General features: G+C 39.4%; 1 protein-coding gene across 2 annotated transcripts in view; it reads right to left on the reverse strand.

Annotated features, from left to right (window-relative positions):
- LOC100544091 (VPS10 domain-containing receptor SorCS1) overlaps nucleotides 1–22,396 on the reverse strand; it is a 271,928-nt gene that overhangs the window by 23,143 nt on the left and 226,389 nt on the right. For both annotated transcript variants that reach the window (XM_085229289.1, XM_085229287.1), the window contains exons 17-21: nucleotides 18,222–18,335; nucleotides 17,078–17,249; nucleotides 6,849–7,035; nucleotides 2,120–2,253; nucleotides 375–498 (exon numbers count right to left, since the gene is read on the reverse strand). In XM_085229289.1, coding sequence (XP_085085415.1) covers nucleotides 375–498; nucleotides 2,120–2,253; nucleotides 6,849–7,035; nucleotides 17,078–17,249; nucleotides 18,222–18,335 — 731 coding nt within the window. The remainder of the gene's footprint in view (nucleotides 1–374; nucleotides 499–2,119; nucleotides 2,254–6,848; nucleotides 7,036–17,077; nucleotides 17,250–18,221; nucleotides 18,336–22,396) is intronic.

Raw genomic sequence — 22,396 nt, forward strand, 5'->3', positions numbered from 1 at the left:
TTCTGTACTGGACTGCATCACACTGCATTGGCTTTGAATTTGAGCCAGGCAGCTTCTGTGTGAGTAAAGAGGCCTCTACTGGCCGAGAAGAGAAAACCAGCTTACAAGCAGCCAAAAATTTTTATAACTGTGTTGGACTAACATATAGTGATTGATAGATCTGACACACAAGGTTCTGGGAAGACAATCAACATTCTGCAATCGTCTCAGTCTGGACTAACATCAGTCAGAGGCATTATGCTGAACTGATATCACTGGAAGTGAGTTTACAGCCTCACTCAAAGTATACTGGAATTAAGACCTTATATTGCTGCCTGCATCTTTAACTCTAGATTATGGAGAATCCTATGTAAAACAAAGGGAGAAGAGCTCACCATACACAGCGATGGTCTTTGTGTCCTGAAGAATGGTGTTTCCTGCTGAGACCTGAACAGTGATGGTATTCATCCCTTCCACAGAAAATGTAAATGTGATGCTCCCTTCCAAAGTGATCAGTGGCTGCAAATACATCAGAAGAAGAGAAAAGAAGTTAATTTGGCTGTAGAGGAAAAGCAAAGATGAGTTTGGCTCTTTGGCCTATTGGGATGGTTTGGAGAATTGGTTCCAGCTTGCAAACTTAGATATAGGAAGGATCGTGTGACCTGGAAGCCAATTTTCTGGAGACCGCTCAGGATGCCTAAATTGTTTAAAAAAAAAAGTAGTTACTAAGGTCCTGCTATTCCTCAGTAGCTGTCTGCAGGTGGCTTTCTGCTGAGCATGCTGTCTGTTTGGAACCCCATATTAAAGTGTCTTTGCTGCACTCTCCAGAGAGGTGCAGATCCTAATTAAAGGAGGGCCCACCAGACTCACTGATCCAATGTCACACTCCTTTCCCAGATCTAGTTGTGGTTTGTTTAAGGTATTTAAGGAGGTTGTGGCATAATGAGGAGGCAAATCAACATTTCTCAAATGCTCTCCTGCATTATCCCTAGAAGTGGAGATGCTGCTTTTGAAAAAGGATGGGTTTTAGAGAGAACACAGATCCCCTCAGCTTGGTCTGCTGTGCAAATCAGTTAATCAGTGAGCTGTGCTCTCTTTCAACAGTCTCTGCCCTAACTTCTGTTTTCGCTTATTAATGAACTCGGATGAGGTCTTCAAAGCACATAGCATTAAGTCAAACTCTGTTCCCATTGTAGTCTGTAGTAAAATTCTCACTTCAATGAGAACAGTTAGACCAACTCTGATCACTTATGAGCTTGGAAGATCAGAGGAAAGGTTAAAAGGTGAGAATCAGAGCCCGTAAGTACCTCAAGGGAGAGACGATTTCTGATACAACAGAGTCCTTTAATCTATACACAAAGACATAACAAGATCCAGCAGCTTGAAACCAGAGCTAGATAAATTCAGACTACAAACACAGGGCATATGTTTAACACTCAAGATAATTAGCTGTGGGGAAAAGGCTGGGGGAGAGGGTAAGAAAGAAGCGGTGAATTTTCCATCGTCTAAGGGACAAAGCAACAAGAAATTCAAATTCTACTTTAATCACAAAGAGGTAAATAATGCAGGAAGTGTTGATGCAATCCTCTGACCTGCATTATACAGAAGAAAAACGTGGTTGAAGGCCCATCTCAGCCCTACAAAAACCACGAGAATCTCTCCCCTTAGAGATTAATAAGGGAGCCTGGGTACTGCTGCCACAAAGGTACATACAATAGCTGTTGCAATGCCAGTGCAGATTTACTAACTCTCTGCAAGCATAGAGGCAGCAGAATGTGTTGTATGCTATTTTCAGCTTTTGCTATTGCTTTTATAATGAGTGAGGGAAAAAGCAAACTAGAAGCTCTTTGGGACCTTGGTTCTATACATCTACCTTGGATGAAAACACCAGTACAAAGCTGCTGACAATTTGCATGAAATGGCAATAAACCTGCAGCTAAGTCACAGCAGTAATCACAAAATGGTTCCTATATTTCAATGTTGGTACATCAGAGATCTAAGAATTACTGTCTCTTCCTCTGACTTGCACTTTTCTTGTGTGGAAGACTATTTAGAAGCATTTTCAGACCCTTCTCTTCCTCCTTTCCGAGTCAGAATTCCTCCTTGATTGTTTTGATATAAGTCCATAGGGAATACAAACCTCTGTGTTGTTCCCAAACCACCAGACATAAGTAAGTGTTCCCACTTGACTTGGCCACAGTACTGCCGTGGCATTGACCTCCTTGTTCTTCGTGGTGACAAATGGAAGAGATAAATGAACATGTTCCAAGGGACCTGCAGAGACAGATACAAGGTGTGAGTCCTCCCTCCCTGTGAAATACCAACTTGGGATAGAGGGGACCCGAGGGGAGCCCCACTGGTTTGAGGAAATAGTGTCCTAAATCACCACAGGGCATGACATTTATCACACCTGTACCAGAGTTAAAATCTTGGGTTCTTTATTGCATGGATGTCAAATACATTATATACAAAAACATTATATACCACTTAAACAATAGAAGCAGAGCCCAGATATGTGAACAGGGTCTTCATTAAGAAGACATAAGAATGTGCAGGACAAATGGCTTCAGTTGACATGGAGCATCTCTGTTGATGCAAATTATTATGATTTGGTGAACTTCAGTAATACTGTATCTATTCATACTGGATGAAATTCTGTCTGAACACAGTTATTCACTGACTGCTTTCATTTTATGTTACCTCATACTCCCTCCTTTCCACAATAAACTATTTTATTTTTTAATATAAACAGAACATAATTCATTTGACAAGTGACATTATGCCCAGGGTTACGCATTTCTCATCTTCTGGAGACAGATGGGCCTTTGTTATTGCATCTTGTCCTCTAGATTATTTTTTAAAACGTGTTCTGACTGTTCACTTAGAGAACAAAGCAATTGTTCTAAAACTGACAGAGGAAAAAAAAAAAAGAAAGAAAGAAAGAAAGACTTCCCAGGTGATATGGGGACATGGGTTTCTAAAACAAATAAAATTCACTTCCTACATCTGCGAGCTTCTAAGTGATGAGAAGTGGAGACCACAGTCTGAAACGGTTGACTGCATTGTCCATGTGAAATTGAGATGCTTTGCTAAAGGATCTTTTATATCTCAGGAGAGGATTTTTCTGAAAACATCACATGCATATATCATCACTTAGAACCTGGTTTTCCAACCTGGAAAAACACCAAACATTTTAGAGCAAGCATCCCATGACCCTGCCTCACATACATGCAGGGAGGCATGAAAAAATTCACCCAAACCAGACTGTATAAGCAATGCCAGGATAAAAGAAGAACCACTCTTTCTGATTCATTATTAAAATCCAGATTTCCTTGTGGTATAGACTCAGCCACTGATTAACCTAACGCAGCCCCCATTAGGAGTCACTCATGATGGAACTAACCATAGACTGCTATAGACAGACTGTGGCTCGTTTTTCCTTCAATAATCAGCAGTCCCTTTTATAAATTCTTGTGAAGCCGGAATTTCATCCTTCTGATTTTAATGGAATTTCCCTGCTCAGGCATATTTCTGTGACCTGCAAGACACTAAGAACTGAGAAATGGCAGCTTCCCAAGCTGAATATTTTGCAGCTCTGATATCCTTTGGGATGTTTGCCAAATGCCAAGTACCACCAGCACAGACCTCTAAAGGAATACATTTCCTCACACCAGATATGGTGACAGTAGTAACAATGACACCTGTGTAAAATCTAGTCCACTCCAAAATAACTACACAGTTGCTCTAAATACAGCTTAAAAGACCACACTGCAGAGGACCCCTCTGCAACCTGGGCCCCTCTGCCACTCAACCCCTCCTCAGACCTGTGCCATGTGCTGGCTTAGAAAGAACATGAAAGAATGGCTCTAACAAGCCAATTCTGCCTCAGCATTTCTCTACAAATAGCTGATGGGTCAAAGTGGCTAAAATGCTGAACTATCATCTGGCCAGCAGATGGGGATAGCTCATTCTGGATGGGCTTTTAACTGCTAGGAGGCTGCATCCTTCCAGGTAAGTTTGCAAAGACTTATTTCAATGTGTATTCCTTACACAAGGTACAGTCCATGCACAACAAAATACTTCTGCCTTACAATAACCTGCATTTGTGAAGCTCTGGAATAGCAGCAAAGGGGCTGCAGCAGGATGAGCAGGGCTGCTAGAAAGAAGCTTTCCTCTTATTGTGGAGATCACAAACTCTGTGGCTTAGCTTCATTCTCAACAAAGCTGCTGGTTGCAGGTAAGGAAGGGTGCTAGAAGGCCCAAGGTTGCTCACAGTCATATGTCAGGTCTGTAACAAGAGGTCCCCCCTTTAGTGCCCCTTTTACAACTCTCTTGAAGCTCAGGCTGCATGTTGCTTTCCTGTGTATCTTAGCATCAAACAGTGTTTTTCTTGTCAGGTCACTTGTCAGGTATTCTTACAAGAGTTCTCAGAGGCCAAATTCATGCTTATGCACCCCAAGCTAAATAAAGTAGCCTTGCTCACTAGAGAGCTGAGAGGCAAAGCTAGCATTTCCATAGATTTAGAAGCTTTTGTGGATCTGGGCATTAGGCTTTATGAGGGCTTTATGAATTTATTGTACAACTCTGGCTTCAGCCAATCTATTGCTAGTCTGAATGGCACCGTACTCAGTTTGTAGTCTGCTCTGAGGTCCCTAATTCTTCTCAGATAGAGAAAGTTGAAACACATCTTTCAGGCTGTGGCTTCTCTGGGTGTCAGGCACATATAATCTAGGCCTGGCTGCAATGATCATGCAGTGACATATTTAAGTCACATATTGACTTTATCTAAACACAACACAGAAATATATGCTATATCAGCTGCTTAGTAGCATGAAGACATCTGGATATTGTTTCTTAATTGTACTGTTAAAACAATCAAAACAGTTCTTAAGCCTTCTATGGCTCAAGAAAATGAATTAAATCAGCTACAACCCAGAAAGCCAATACAAGTAAGGGTGAGGGCCTCCCTGCCTTCTTCTATTTTGTGGTTGCACGACAGAGTGGTTATTGTTGTGTGGGCTCATTACTGTGCAGATAGGCTGAGCATGTGCAAAGGTCCCCATGGACCTTTGTTGTCAAACAGCAAACGATTACCAACCCTGTTCACAGAAGGCTGTCAGAACTTCTTGTGAAATATCAACTGCCAAAACACAGCTCCATTTGTTTCCAATGACCTTTTACAGACTGGAAAAAAAAAGATGACCACAGCTCGTGTTGAGGTGACTTTCATAACCAGCAGCAGAAGGAGGATCCTGCAGCTCCCCTGCTCCCCTGCATCCTGCAGCTCCCCTGCTAAGCACCCAAGCACAAGCAGGAAGGCAAACTGCAATGTGACTCCAGAACCTCCCCTCTGCAGACAGGGGCACTCTCCACTGGACCAACCTGTGCTTCCTCAGTTGCTGAAGAAATTATGTGAAAGCATATAAACATCTACTCTAAGCAGAGTTCCTTTTCTATCATACAGTGATTCTCAAGAAAGTATAACAAAACCATCCAACCAAAAAAACAGTAGGTATCTAAAAGCTGAGACCTTGCCTTGCCTCACCAGTGCCTCAAAGCAGAAGTAACAGAGGATAAATATACAAATAAGGAACCAAAGCTAGATAACAATCTGATTTATCAGCAGAGTTCTTTTTTGCAAGATAGATAGGAGTTTTTCAAACAACGACACTGCTGAAGGACTCTGTGACATGAAAGTTTCTGGCAGACCAATATCAGGTGAGGGAATCATAAATGGTACATGATGCTCATTAACCTCGGGTCTTTTTCAAGGAGGAAGTTCAGGGAAGGATTTGTTCCTGTTCCCATCATGCTCCCACATACACCTCCTGTCTCCTACACCTACAAATCCCATTGGTCCCATCTGCTGATACAACTGTGCACCATTAGAGAACTGCCCTCTTCTCCTAAAGATGCACCTGATTTCATACTAAATGAAGTAACTCTAAAACCAGAGTCACAGAATGTGGAACGTGCTGAATTATCTAAGCAATATGTGGAATTACTTTGGTAGAGACTAAGTAATATTTCTATAAGCATAACATAAATAAAAATAACTAAGTTTTTAAATATTTTTTTCTTCAGTAAATCCGTCACATAGATATATAGCCTGAAATACAAGTAATTAACAAAACCCAACAAGAATAACAAAATAAACAAACAAAAGAAAATAATTACACTATGTAAAACAAATTGTGCCACCAACAAAATCCATCAGAGATACTACAAAATTTCACTAAAAGTCAAACATTTTGGATTCTCAGGCATGTGCAAGAATAAAGATGAAAGAACACATTGCTGGTTTTATACAAAGACTGAGATACATTTCAGGTGTAAATCAGAGAGAGCCGACATATAAAAAGGTTGAAAAGAATAGCAAAAGAGCAATGTGAAGATAACATTTTTTCTTGTTATACTCTTTTAACACCAGGATTTTGGTTCCTATGACAACAGAAGGACTGAAATGCACAAGTTTCCATCCCAAATGTGGCTGCATTTCATTAAAGGGCAAAACACTGTACAAAGTGAAAGTCAAGGTTTTTAAAAGCGATTAAGATGTCTTTATTTTTTTGGCACTGTAAACATGCTAATGACAGTGCATTTCAGAAAGGGAGAGATAATACTCTGAGGTGTCTCAGATTGGACCACCCAAAGTTAGAGGTTAAACACAGTTCAAAAAACAAACTGCTATTCCTCATGTCTCCTCTCGTTCTGAAGTCGTCCATTGGAGGCCAAACTCTCACCATCTCCTATCACTTCATCCTCCCACATACAAAGCCCAAGCATCATCTCTCAGAGCAAGTGATAATTTTTTCTAGGAGAAAGCTTCTGTTAGGACAGAAGCTAACAATGAGTATGAACATACATACATGTTACGTGCAGGTAGAGGACAGCATTGTCAGATCCCAGGCTGTTTTCCACCAGCACGGTCACTCGGAATATGCCCACGTTCTGGTAGGTGTGTTTGATCCCGTCTTCTGTTGAGCTGAGATTGGCATATGAAACAGCGGTGCCGTCACCAAAATCCACTTGAATGAGGGATCTTTGTAGGTCTCCCTGTGGTGACAGAAAAAAGAAAGGGTCAGAATATACTTTTTTTTTTTTTTTTTCTTTTTTTCTGAAAGAGACTTCCTGGAAGATCAGTCCACAGCTTCTGATGTCAGTAGGAGCCCTGATGGGAGCTACAAAAAATGACTGCGAGAGACTGAATCAGTGGAGTGATATAGACCATCCAGAGCATATTCACATTCCTGATGTTAGAGGTCACTTCATCAACTTACACAGCAGACACTGGAGAGAAAGTGATCCTTCTTCAGGTTAACTCAGCTGCATTATCAAAGGTGAAGTATTACTGAAGGTGTATGCTGTAGCCTTGCTTTCCTACCTGCAGGAAAGATAGGCATTATTTGTAAACATACCAGCTCCTTTCCCCAGGTTTCCTTATCGTGAAGAGCAGTGTTGTAGTATCAAGCACTAAGGATGTGGGTAAATGTTTGCCTCAGGAGTCTTTGGAACAACCCATATTATGCATTTTGCATTTTAAATCATAAAAAGTAGATAGACAAAACAGTGCAAGAAGGAACTTTGAGAAGTCCTCAGGGAAGGGTCAACCCTATCAAAGCAGCAGGGTGTTAAAAGAACCTCTTCAGTCTTACATGATAACAACCGCTTACAGGAGCTTACAACTTGCTCAGCGGCCTGATTTGAAGTGAGCTGGATTTGTATTTATTTCAGAATAGCTACCAACACCACTGACACTAAGTGGCACCCTTTGTGACTGCCTCAGAAGAGGAGAGCTAATGAATTGACAAGGCTGATTAAACTCCTCTCCTCCTGCCTAGAGATAATCCTATCAGAGTGGGTTTGTAGCACATCTCAGACTGCCACTCTGTGACATTATTCTCCTGGGCTGCTAATCTAGCAGGTTTCAGAGCTGTTACAATAAATTACAATAAGTAAATAAATAAAATCCACAGCTGGGGGGAAAAATTTTAAACCAAAGCCAAGGATATCAGAGATCTGTGTTATTCATGCCAGACTCTTTAATGCAAACCAATTCTAGAACAGGTTTTAATCTTCTGCTCCTGAAACTGAATTCCAGCCTGCTACATGTGGTTTTGTCAAATGTCAAAGCCACACGGTCTTAAAAGACATATAAAACCCAAAAGAGGAGAGTGATGTCATTTCTTCATTCTTCTTTCTAGACAAAAAGCAAGTTTCTGATTTTTTGTTTGCAAGCTAGTTTAGCAGACAGAGAAGTAAGCCTCAACTGTATACAAAACAAACAAACAAAACACTAGAAAAGCCCCAAAAAACAAAAGATAACCCACGTCTTGCATGCTAGAAACACAAGATTTTCTGATATCACAAGGCAGCGATATGTCTCTGGTAAGGGCAGCTTCTCACGACCAAATACAGCCTACATTGCCCTGTATAGCAACTATGGCTGCCACATACCCCTATCCTTCAGGTGAGACGTAGAATCTTGTCTCAATTTAAAGCACTCTTTCTCCTTTTGGGAGTGCCCCTCAGAGGCTCCGCATGATGCCTACATGGGCTATGTCCCAGCTCCCTGTTGCTATGCAGCAGTTTACAACCAAGCTGATCCCCAAGGCAGCTGCCACTGTCTGCAAGAATGTCACTAAAATAATAGCTGAGGACAGTCTGTAAAACTGGTTGAAAATACACTTAATTTATTTTACTTTGGTTTCCTTCTTCCGCTACCACTCTGAGATAGAAGCAGTCCTCTGGATGCCCAGCTGGAATAAAAGGTGCCTATGTAAATGGTTGGCATCAGGCAGGTTTTCACATCAGAAAGGGAAATGTGTGAGTATGAGAGAACTGGAACAGAATCATCCACATTCCTCATGTTCCTTCAGTCTTTTTATCACTTGTGAAGACAGAAATGGTGGAAGCATGGCTGAATGGGAAGTGGGGGCAGCAGAGCTCTACTTCAGGATAGCAAGAGAGATAAATTGTTCCAGACACTCTGTTTTTAGAGGTTAAAGCCGTACTCATTACACTGCCCTGGCACCCTGCTGGAAGCTCAGCTGCTTCCAAAGGGATGAGACAAAAATAACTGCATTGCTCTGCTCTGGAGTATCACAGATTGTATGTGTGGAGAGAAAGGCATCCCCTGACAAAAGCACATGCCTGGAGCTTCCTAGAGATACCCCATGCCATTTCTCTCCAAGTCCTGAAGGTACGGACGGTAAAGTCCGTAAGTGACACAAGTTATATGAAAGAGGATGTGCAAAGTTACAAACAAGATAGAGTCAAAGAAACATAAAGTTGGGAAAAGGCCTCTAAGATCACCAAATCCAGCCATCAACTCATCATCACTCTGCCCACCAAAACATGTCCCTCAGTGCCACATCTACCACTGTTCTGTGGTATTTGACATCAAGCTCTGTTTGACAGAGCCAACACGCACCAAATGGGATTTGCTTCCACAGTCAAAGGTGAGCATACATCAGTTTTCTGAAGGACCCTTAAAAGCTCTTCCAGTTCCTCTATGCCCATCATTGCTAGGGTTTTAATTTTTTTTTCTTTTTTTTTTTTTTTAACTGAAAAGAGATGACATTCAAAAATTATTCAGCAAAGCCATACTGCTGGAACAAAAGCAGTCTGCATGATTAATACCACACTGCCATAGTGACCCTGCTGGCTTTATCATATCTGAATATATTTGAGGTCAGGCAGTTGAGATATATTTCGGGACAAGGTACCTTCCTCTGCATATTTGAAGTAGCAGAGAAGATGAAAAGTGTGATACCACATTAGAACAGCCCTCTTTCAGCAAGAGTCAAAATTCATGTTCTAACAAACTTTTCTTCTCATCTTCATTTTTCTCTATAGCCATGAAACCTATAGTGTCTACAGGTGCTGCCAGGGAAGGGAGCCATTTCCAACCTATGTAGGATTTAGATTTCAAATTTTCTTCCAAATTCCCCAGGGAGAAAAGATGCTGACAGAAACATCTGAAAATCTAATTGGAGAAGAACTTGAGCTGTTCCCACAGCCTCTTTCATTTGTCTTAGCTTTTTCTGTTTTGTTTTAAAGCCCTTTGAACTGGAAAAGCACTTTCTTTTCAGTAAGATCCAGGCTATAACACTTCTCCGAAAATGCCACATTTTGAAAGGCTGACATTTAAAATTCTATCTTAGGAAAGGAGAGAAAAAAAAGTCAGAAAAACAAAGAGACTGTGATTTTGTCTATTTTTTATATGTTTTATCTGTGCCAGGAAAGAGTATGGGCAGAATAAGGCAGAAGACAAAGTAGGAAAGCCAAAATCAAAACATTTCCTTACAGCCTGCACCTGATCTACATCAACCCCAGCTCCAGAGAGCCATTTGCAAGTGGCTGATTTTCCAAGAGAGCACTTGTTCTGCAACAATTCGATGCATATACATACATCTTGCTAAAAATCTCTCTTTTTGCTTTTTTTTTCTGGCTTTTCCTCAGCATTTTGACAAGTCCAGCACTACCTGATAGGAGTTTCTGAAGCTTTTAGCCCGATCAAGGTAGACACAAAAGTTACTGCATTATTTCTGCAGTCAAAGCACTTGGATGCAGTCACTGCTGAGCTGTCTTTGGGCAGCCTCTCTAGCCTTCACTGGAAGAGGTCTTTAATGCCAGTGCTATTAGGCACACAGGAAAAATTTGACAAGATGGCTGCTTGTGGTGATATCTGTGCATTCAGTACCTGTATTTTAATCACACTATGCTAGGCAACCACAATTATAATAGCTGGAAAAATAAAAGTACTTTTAGTGGATGGATTATTATTATTTTTTTTTTTTACCAAATATTGGATAAAATATAAAATATTTTGTTTATAATGCATTTCAATATGCACAAGGTTGGGTATATCTGAAGACTGCACAATTGATAAACCTTTCAGTTCAGCCAAAGACATATGTGTATACTGAAATTCAAACATATGAGTATTCCTTTTAGCCAGAGAAGAACACCTGGGAATTAAAAACAATTTTTCCCAAGGCCCCATCTTATGCCTTCTTCCCATACACCATGAGATGCTAAACTATAAATTGGAAATTTACTGTTTTCTAAGGGATTTTCTCATTAAATGCCTACAGAATTTCTAAGCATAAACAGAACACTCTCCATTCCCCAAACCAAAATACACATTTTTCCCGTATCTTACCAAAACAATAAAGCATTCATAAGACACAGATGTTTCCAACAAACTCCATGAAGCTTCCTGCCTGGGGATATGCCAAGAAACTGTCTATATACTTCATAACAATATTGTTACATTTTGATTACTTTCATGGAGTCTTGGTATTTCAGTTTATCTGAGGTTGGGGCTCATTCAAACTCATCACATACACTCTATCTGAATCTTGCCCAGGAGGTTCTAATCAAGAATTTTCCTTATTAACTTACAGTCTCTGTATATAAATTGAAGTATTAAAACAATGAAACACAGTTCAAGGTTTTTAATTTTGTTTCCCATGTTTCAGATTTAATTTTTAAGTCTTCAATTATGCATCAAATTGTGCCTCCTTCCTTACAGATGTTGAAAATGAATTTAATTATCCTCTGCAAGAAACAGACACTACTGTTGAACTGTCTTCATGAATTAATGTTTTAGAAATCTGTTTTGTGCTTCCTTTAGAGCAACCTTTTATACACTGTGACATTTTCCTGTCACCATTAGAAAACATCCATCAAATATTTCCATTGCAACCGATTATCTGTACGTGGGATAATTTTTGACTTTGTCTGTTTAAGGCATATACTTAATTTTAAAAAGATACTTATGTTCAACTTGGTCAAATACAGAAAATTACATTTTCTTTTTAAATTCCCACTTATGAAGAGATGCTCTTTAACTAATAGCAGAAACTGATTAAAAATGTGTCTTTTATAAGGCTTGGTACATGTACTTCTTTTTCTACACCAACACAATTAATTGTACTCCCTGAATGTTTCATTATGACTGCCAGTTCTGCCAACACGATTCATCTATGAACTACTTCTACAGGACTAGATCTGTGCTCCACAGGAATCAGAATTACGCCAAATAATTCAGCTTATGCAACTGGAGGTGCATTAGAAGACTGTAGCACTGTGTCATCATGAAGGAAAGGTCAACTTTCATACGTTTTCATGGAATTTTAGCAGAGGATTAAAAAAATGCACGAAAGGCTTTGATTTCACCTAACAATCTTGTCATCATCAGTAACAGAGAAAATGCAATTATAATTCAGATGACAGTGGTATGGGAGAGGGGATGTACTGATCTTTGGCTGTGTGCTATTAAGAGGAATGTGTTGGTGTTAGAAAGATAAACAGCCATGATTCAGAATGTGTGTTTAAAGTTAGGATAAAGGTTTCAGATTTTCATAATCTTTACTGACTAACTTGTGATATCAAAGAGGGAACACAGTAGGACACTGAAAAACTACAGCCTGTGCTTTCATGTACTACTAGCTTCGCATCTTTAATTTTACGTACAGCAACAACAAAACAATCCCAACTCTAAGCTTACCTCCAGAGACTTCAGCTGAGTTGAATTCTGAATTACACCGGGCCACAGTGCCGTGGAGGGAAATGTTCATAGCATTGTCCCTTTGTCAGCAGGGTCCCCGAGCTCATTAAATGCACCCAGACACAATGTTCCTTGGGCAACCACTTATTGAAAGTCATTACAGAAAGCCACAGTGGTCTACATGAAATCTGGGGCTTTATTTTTTATATTCACCTAGCGCGGGAGATTTCTTTGGCCTTACAAGCATTCAGTATAAATATGAATAGCATAGAAGACATGAGGGAGTAAGCAAAGTTCTATTTTCAAATGAAGGAACAAGCAAAAAGGTTAAATTTCTTATTTAAGGTCACAAAGAAATAGCTCAGAGAGCAGTTCAGGAATGAGTTCAGATTGCCTGAATTCCAGGCCATGGCTAAAACTGTAAGATCTGAAGAGTTTTCCCTACATATTAACCTAATCAAAACATGATATAGCAGAAGAAAGTAGTCAAAAGTAAGCCAAAATCTTCTGCCAGTGAAGTGACTTTGGCAAGTGAGAACTGAAGCAGATCTGGAATGTCAAAAACTTTTGGCTGTCAATTTATCAAGATAAAAATTAGAGTAGGCAGTTTCTCCATGAATTATCTGTAATGAAACAGCCAAAGCCCTGAACCATTCTGCCCTGAATGTCTTTACCAACCTTTTCTTCAGCAAAGACATATGAGCAATCAGATAAAACAAATTTGAAAGCCATTGTGCTGAACAGAGTTGTTCTGGAAGCTCCTGCTTTTAGTGTCTCTGCTGAAACAGTGCAGCAAGAAACACAAATGTCTGATGTTCATACCAACAAGCGAAATATAGAAATAACAACTAGGTTTGTGACAGGAAAGAGATCTTCATGACCATATGATGGGGAAGACATGCAGAAATAACACTTGCTTAACAAAATTCCTCTATTTTCTACAGCAGAGCAGGAAAATATGTCAAGGATGTTGGGTTTAAGAATTTGACTGGAAAAAAATGTCTTTGTAGCATTTTATTTGAGTGGATTTTTTTTAATTATTATTTTTTCCTGTGGAAAAATAAAGCAAGGATTCAGGTTATGTAGGATGAGAAGGAACTCTAGATGAGTGCTATGGGTGAAAGGCACCAGCCTGATCTTGACCTGTGTACAGAGTATACAGAGGCTAGAGCAGGACAAAGGATTAACCTTTAAAGTGACAGCATTTGGAGGCATTAGGAAAACGTCTTTAAAGCACAGGTGGTTTTCGCCCATTCTGCCAGTTAGTGACAGAGGCTCTGTCACTGTTCTGCTTTGCTCAATGGAAATTTAAGAACAAAACTATCAGCTTAACTATGGTGCTCTGCTTATTAAATACTTCCACAATGCTTTATACAATTAGATACATGCTAATTATAAAAGGAAGCACTGACGCTTTCTGACTGCTGCCATACAGTAAGATTTTCACAATGATTGTATTCAACTACCTAACCTGGAGGAACCTTCCCAGTTGGACACTCTGTCATGATTAGAATGACAGTCCACAGTCCCAGCCTTGAGCATCACTGCAGACATAAGGGTACTCTACAAGAAACCCCTGTGTTGGGAATCCCACCTGACTCCCACAGCTTAGTGGAAACATCAGCTTTCGCTGCCACAATTTTCCTCCTCTCTCAGATATCCCCTTCTATTTCATAAATGTAGTAATTCTTCAGGGCCTCCAGTGAGCCTGCATCTAAAGTTTGAATCTCTTTTCAGACCCAGGTGGGATTCAGAAAGAAAATAATACTTCATATCTCAAGCTGTGGTTCACCAGCTTCTTATCTTTTACTTGCTTGTCACAGAATCATGGAATGCTTTGGGTTGGAAGGGACCTTAAACACCATCCAGTTCCAACACCCTGCCATGGGCAGGGAAACTTCCCACTAGACCAGGTTGGTCAAAGTCCCATCTAGCCTGGCCTTGAACACTTCCAGGGGCAGTGCATCCATAGCTTCTCTATGCCAGGACCTCACCAGTCTCATAGTAAAGAATACCTTCCTCATGTCTAATCTAAATCTCTCCTCTTTTAGTTTAAAACTGTTAAGTGGAATATAAGCTTGAACAAAGAGAGTTGAGAGGCTGTGTTTTTTGGAACAGCTATGCAGATCCGAAGGCTTCAAACAGACCACCTCAGAAGGATACAGGAGATGCTAAAATGAAAAGGGTCCATAACATAAGCAAAGGTTTACATTTGTTTGTTTTATAACCTGAAAAACGTTGATTGTAACAAAAGACAAAGAGCCCCTACCAGCACCAAGCACTAAAAATATTGGCCATCACACAATTTCTCCATGTGACGCACATTCTCCTTGAGAATGACACACATGCACACAAAGGAATATCTAGCCTTTTTCAGCATGCCTGATGCCTTCTCTTCAGCAACAGTGGGTGACATAGATTGGCTGGATGGTAAACATCCTAGATTATACTGTGCTGTACACTGGTACAAGGCACAACTCAGAAGAAAATCGCAACTTGTGTCTTGTTTGTAAAGGAAGGAAACTTTCACAGGAGTTGGACTAAACAAAGTCCACGCTAATCAAGCTAAACAAACTCCAGTGATCCCTTCCAGCTTCAGCAGTTCTGCAACTAAGTGAATTTGATACCTGCTCTATGACAGGATGGTTATTCTTTTACTGAGTTGTTTAACTTTCCTGGTGAGCGGTGTGATTTTTTTACTGAAATAGTTTATTTGATAAATAATTTAGTGTATATAAAAATATGTTCCTATGACTATAATTTATTCTCTCATATCATATAAGCACAACTTTCATCTCTGCTGAATGTTTCTTTTGTTGTAATATCAGCCCAAATGTCATTGTCAGATTAGGTCAAATTCACCTGCAAAATTCTGCAAATTCTTTGCATTGACAAATCTAGGAGCAGAAGGTCAGGATTCATCTGGCAGGGAAGTAATCACCAAGGCTGCAGCCCAATCAATACTGTTTCAGTGCTAAGAGCAATTCCTAAATTCCTCCTTATGAAATATCCCCCAAAACAGGTCCCCTTAGATTTCCACTGCAGCTGACTCACTTATCAAAATATGCTTTACATACTTCGTGATGCACAGCATGCATCCAAACTCTGATGAAAACTGAAACAGTGTTATCAGAAAAGATCGTGACCAACTGAAAACACAGTACAATTCACAACAGGCTTGTGTATAACAGTGTCAAGGACACTCTTACAAGATATGTGAGTTCAAACACTCAAAGCAGGAAATTTGTTCTGAGTTTCCCACCACGTGAGTTACTGCATCTCCTCCTATTAGTATAATTCCTTGACAGATTCATGATTGATGTCTTAGGTTACCCATCTCTTTCTCTCAATCTATTGCAAGACTTTTCTGAGAATAGAAGGGCAGCAATAAACACTTCTGGGGGGAGAATATAAAACCATCTTTCTTGGTTGCTTATATGCTTTTTGAAATAAAGTCTGAAAGCTCTGAATCTCATTTTGTACATCTTTTCTTCATCTTTAAACATAGAAATCAATAATGTATCCTGGTCAAATTATATGTTCAAACTGCTATGATGACATCTGCAGTAGCTATGTTGTATGACTTTAACTACTACAATAGAGACCTCCTTTTGGAGAAAATGAACATTCCAGTTGTAGAACTGCTTAAGGTTAGATACATTATAGATAAGGTTATTACATTATTGTCTTTGCAGATCAGGACACTTGTTTGCTGGGAAAATATCAATAATAGAATGCAAAAACCCCAACATATCCCTACAAAACTCAGCACCAGATGTCATCCTCATTTCTCTATCCTCACTACTGATGACATTTACTATAGTGAGGGTTAGAAGTAATTTCCATGAATACTCTAAAACTCTAAAGGATACGCGTTATCCCCCAGTGCAAAAGCATAGTTGTTTTAGGATTTATTGTCCAGATGCACATGACAAAAGGTAGTAGTTTAAAGAAATCAAACTGGATTAGGGAAAAAGATACAATAATTACTCTGTGGAAGTTATCATTTGGGAGCCTACAATTAATCATAGATAAGGAAGCGGTAAGCAGAGAAAACAGGTGGAAAAAAACCTTTTTTTTCTGAAAACTCATAAATGGAGAGAGGAGTACTGTGGCATACCAAATTACGTTAGAGATATAACAGGAACACAGATTCCAGTCAGAGACTGAGTCAGCTTCACATCTGCAATCAATTTCAGACTCAGTGCTGATGACATCTTGAGATTTTACCCCCAAGCACCTAACCAGTATGCAGAGAATCATAAAATCCTTTGAGATGGAAGGGATCCTTAAAAGTCATCTAGTTCAACTTCTCTGCAGTGAACAGAGACACCTACAGTTAGGTGTTCTCAGAGCCTGGTCCAGACTGACCTTGAACATCTCCAAGGGTGGAGATACCAAATCTTTGGCCAACCTGCTCCAGTGCCTCACCAGTCTTATTGTAAAATTTTTTTTCCTTATAGCTAGTATCTTCGTCAGATACATAAGGGAGCTGTTTTTATCCTATACTGTATTCACCTTTCCACCACTTTAAAACTTCGGTTGGCATAACTCAAACTGAAATAGACCCATACAGCCTACCTCTTCCAGTTGCACCAGAAAAGTGACATTGTGTCCTTGCTCAGCTGTCAGTTTGCCATCAGAGGTTATTATGCGAAGTCCCTGGGGAGCTTTGCCAGGACACTGCTGTGGTTTTGCTGTGTACTGCTCTCTCACACCATCCGTGCAGTTATTAGAAACAACTTTTCGGTACCTGCAAAGGTAAAGAGAGAAATTGTGCAAGATGCTGACAGGGAGCACAGTAGGGTTAACTGGGAATAGGAGTACATTTCTGAACTTTCTTTAGACTAAGGAGATTGGAAGAAAGGAGATTCTCAATTTTTATGATTTTCCTCAGGCAAGTATTCCTCAAATACCTAACATGTAAGCAGTTAATAATGTTGTTAGTGACATGCAATATTTAGCACAGCTGTATACCACATATTGCATACATTGCATAAAACATAGAATTCTATGACAATGTAGGTTATAAGTTAGATAATTATAAAGTTATAAGTAAGCAATATACATATATAGTATATATGTGTAATTATATTATATTATTACACTTCTAGACAGTTAAACAGATTTTTTCATGTCTCAAAACCATTCCTTTGTCATCAGCAGTGAGATAACTCTAAAGATGTAAGCCTCCAGAACTTACAGTAATGATAAAGTGGAAGAAGACAAATTATGCCTATCTTTGAATGTACAGAATTCCAAAACATCTTTGATTCTTTTGTTTTAATCACTTGCACGAGAAATGCAGTTTGAGGTCAGTCTTTTAATACAGAATGCATCTTTTATTGATGTTCAAGAGAGCCAAAGAACAATCAGCATTTGGACTAACTGCCCATATATTACTTCTTTGTACATATATATCAGTTTCATCTCTTTCCTCTAATTTATTTCCCACCCTTTCTGGCCCATGTGATCCCAAACGATTTTAACAGGATTGCTTTCAGAGATTTAGTGGTCTGGCCTTTGCCTTACATTTTCCACTCAAGTTTCTTTAAGACATCATTTTTCATAGAAAGGTCTGGACCATATGTGATGGTGATCTGGAGGGCATGTCCCAAGGACTTCACCCAGATTTGAGTAGCCAATGGTAAATGCTATCATCATTGGTTGAAGTTCACTGTGAAGTGGCTGCTCTGGCTAAAATACTGTCTAGTGCACCACTTACCCAGTGCTGTTGAGATAACTCTGTCCAAGGCTGCAGTCTTTTGACAAGGAAGATGGATTATACCAAAATGCTGGTAAACACTGCCCGTTGCTGTGACGTTCGTATCCATAATCACTGTTTGAACATTAAAAGAGAGTTACACACAAACATTTAAAAAAGAAAAAAGAAGAATTAACACAGGTATTAGCTCACACTGTCTATTATTGATACAAGTGGTGATTTTCCTCAATATATTTACTAGAGTTTCTGATTTTTTTTCTGATGGAATAACAGATTCTTCATTTTGTTTTAGCTTTTGTTATGCATAAAGTTATCCCAGCACAAATGAGTAGAACTAGATCATTAAGATTCTTCCAAGGCAGTTCATGAGCTACTGCTTTATCTGTTTTCCCTAGGCAGTCCAACAGTGTTTCTCTAGCTCATCTCTAAACCAAAATATGATAAAGGCCAGAGATCTTTACCTATTTCAACCACTGTTGTCACAGTTATCTCTTAGAAAACTGAAGTGCTAAACAGTTTGATAAATTTGAAAACCATATCACACAAGCTGTAGAGGAAACCCTCCAGCTCTGAGGGAGCAGAGTATTAACAGAGGGTATTTGGTAATGGCTGTAATTTTCATTTCTATTTTGGTTTGGAAGTGGAAATGTTGAAAAAAAAAAAAAAAAGTTTTAGAAACAATAAATCAAAATGGAATCTTTTGCTTGCTACAATTTGGGTTTAGCTATGACTAGTTTGCTTCAGTTCCACAAAAAATAACATTTCCAACTGTTTTTTGCTTTCAGATAAACATACAATAAATAATGTTCAATTATAAAACCTCTTTAACCACTATTCTGTTTGTATTCTGTGGAGTGGAGGCTCACCAGATAGACAACTGGAGAGATGCTACTAAGACTGCCTTGCAGATTGAGCAGGGTTACTGCACACAGAGGAATGGGATTCATTATGCCATGCCAAGGAATAGCATTTGTGGATTGTACAAAAGTTACTAGGGGATGTGATGGGACAGAACCAAACACAGAGAAAGGCAATGAAAAAACTGTACAAAAAAAGGAGAAAAAAGAACAGCCTGTGTGTAAGCAGAATGTTGGTGTTGGTTTTTTTTTTTGCTATATCCTTTGGCTGTAGCATGCCCTGTCTTCTCCACTTCTAACTATTTTCCTTTCTGTTCTGTGTGCACATGTGTGTGGAGATCTAAGTGTTAGCAACTAGAGTTAGATCATGGCTCCCAGGGAACTGAATCTATAGAATATCCTGAGTTGGAAGGGACTGACAGGGATCAAGTCCAACTCCTGGCTCCACATAGGACCACCATGTCCTGTGGTGGTACTGAGAGTGTGGATCAAACCATCCCTGAACTCCAGTAGCTTGGGCCATGCCCAAGTACTCTGGAGCAGAACGTTTCTCTATCACCTGCTTTACCCTCTCCTGACACAGCTCCATGCTGGTTCCTGGGGCACTATCACTGTGACCAGAGAGCAGAGCTCAGTGCTGCCACTCCGCTCACTGAGAGGAACTGTGGGCTGCCAGGAGGGCTCCCTCAGTCTCCTCCTCTCTGAGCTGAACCCAAGGATCTCAGCCACTCATAAGGTGGACATTGAGAGGGCTTTTATCACAATTTTTTACCCATGCTTGTAACTTTTCAAGAAAATAAATGTTTTGATGTAATCTGAAAACAGCAATTTAAAAGATGACATTAACAACAACAACAACAAAACAACTAATGCTACATATCATGTGGAAAAACTAAACACAATGGACTGCACAACTGCTCCATAAGAACATTTTGGCAGCTTTGCTGCTTGGGGTAGCTACGAGTAATTGAGAACATGCTCTAGGAAACAGCAATGAACTAGATGACCTAAATGGGTCTTTTCCTCAGTTTTTGTGATTGAATTTTCATGAATCTATTTACTCAGATGCTAGTGATTGAATGTTGCTTAATTGCTTTGGAAGCATTAGACAACCTATTCTCCCATTGCCATGCAGTCCTCTAATCATCCTTGTTGGATTAAAAACACTATGGCTGTAGAAACACTTCATAATGAAGAATAACATCACTCTGATTTGCTTACAGAAAACAAATATTTACACACAAGTGGGACTCCTGGACTTTTGTAATTCATTTGTCAACACTTTGCAGCACTGTATTTCTTGTTATCTTGTGTCACTCTAATTAAAAGGCTGTAACACTCTACACACACAATGTTATGTAATCAGGTGAAAACAAAACAGAACAGTGAGATCTGCTGCAGAGGGGATCAGTATCTGTAGTCCAACTTAATGCAGCAGTATCCATCTGTGATTTCTTACTATACACATCTATACTCATGCTATAATTTTGTTTCCTCTTAGAACTCACAAATCTGGGCAACAGAAGTTTAACTTCAGTCGGTTTGACTACACACGGATTTCTCAAACTCAAGAGAATGAAACGATAGGATTTTCCACAGCAAAAATAGTTCTAAGCACAGAAGTTTCACAGTGTCATTTTCAGGCTTGCAAATCGTCTGGCTCATTAAAGCCCTACAGAAATGTAATCCTAGAAAATGACATGAATTGTTGTACCGTATCTCTCTACAGATGCACCAGCCCCCCGTTCACCTCTGCAGTTTTGGAATTTAATGAATTCCTTGGCTACAGGCTGGTGCACGCAGAACACTGATGCTGACAACAAATTGCTGCCTACAATTTGGCACAACAGGCTTTGCAGCAATCAACAAGCATTAGCATCAATTGGATTGCCATAGCAAGAGCAAGTATAGCAAAATCTGGAAACAGGAAAGGCATCAGCTCTAGCCTGCAATCAGCTAGCCAAGTCACTGCCAGGTACCTGGGAATTGGAATTTGCATATATTGATGGTATTTTCTGCCTGCTTGAAAAGAACTCAGGTGAAATAGATAATGTACTTATCAAAATAAGAGCAGAACATTTAACAGCAGGGCTTGTTTTTATCAGCAAGAAGCAGCCTACTATCTGTCTCTCACTGACAATGGTTTAAAATATGGACCACTTCTACTGGTTTAAACAGGAATTGTATTTGCGTATTCAATTATTTCTTCTATTTACAAGTCCTCCTTTGCAATTAAAGACAGACTGAATCCAGAAGTTCTATAACCCTGCTCCAAACTCACGGTAAATTCCCTGATTTTGTGTTTGTGTACAAGTAACAATCAAATAAAAGAAATCCCTTTTGGAGGTCTTTTGTTTGAAAACACACATGACAACCATATTGTAATGGAAGAACTGTAAATCTACATGATATTATTGAAATCCCACTGCTTTAAGATAAGAAAGTATCAAGTAAGTCAGAAAAGTTATTGTCATGTTCGTACTTTCTGAGACTGCAGAGATGACTTATAACGTGAGCACAGGATTTCCTTAATTTTAACAGCTTCACCTTAAGGTCAACCATGCCAGAAACAGAAAATATTACCCATAGTTTTACATTCTCTGCTCTGCAAACTTTCCAGACCTTAAATAGGGTGGAATCAAGGTATCTATGATTAAAGTCACCTTTGATCTGTAGTTTCCAAAAGGTCCTGTAGAAATAATTAACTGTGGCCACACATGTAGTAATGTCTTACTATCACTTTATTAACTTAATATTTTCTAATACTAAACTATGGTATAAGAACAGATTTCTGTTTAAGGGAGTTCTACTTGCTTCACAGTATTCCAAGGACTCAAGCTGGGATTTGTCTAAGAGAAGGATGGATTCAGCAACACTTTGAATGATGGATCTAAGAAGGCATATGATTATAACTGCACCAGTGCTCAGAAGTACAGGTCATTCCAGTTTATCTTAACAGAATATAAAACCCCCAAGTGTCCTCCAGTAAATCTGTGCCTTGTAGATATCTAGGCCACTACGGATGCAGAGATAATACATTTCAGACTTGAATCTGTATTTTCGATGACCGTTCAAAATGAACTAAAATGAATTCAAAATCACTATTTGTCAGCTAACTATGCCCTCTTGAATGATAAAACAATTTTAATTAACTTTAGGATGCAAATATATGTTCATTTCAGAACTGACACTTGCATGATTGCATGAAGCAATGAGTGCTAACACATGGAGCCAGCACAGTCTGATCACATTCAGCATCTGCCTTTTGCCTCAGCGCTGTTTGTCAAGACAGTTTCTCATGGCAGAGGACTGTGGTGT

This window comes from Meleagris gallopavo, chromosome 8, assembly GCF_905368555.1.
Source record: "Meleagris gallopavo chromosome 8, MGAL_WU_HG_1.1, whole genome shotgun sequence".
In the NCBI taxonomy this organism is placed as follows: domain Eukaryota; kingdom Metazoa; phylum Chordata; class Aves; order Galliformes; family Phasianidae; genus Meleagris; species Meleagris gallopavo.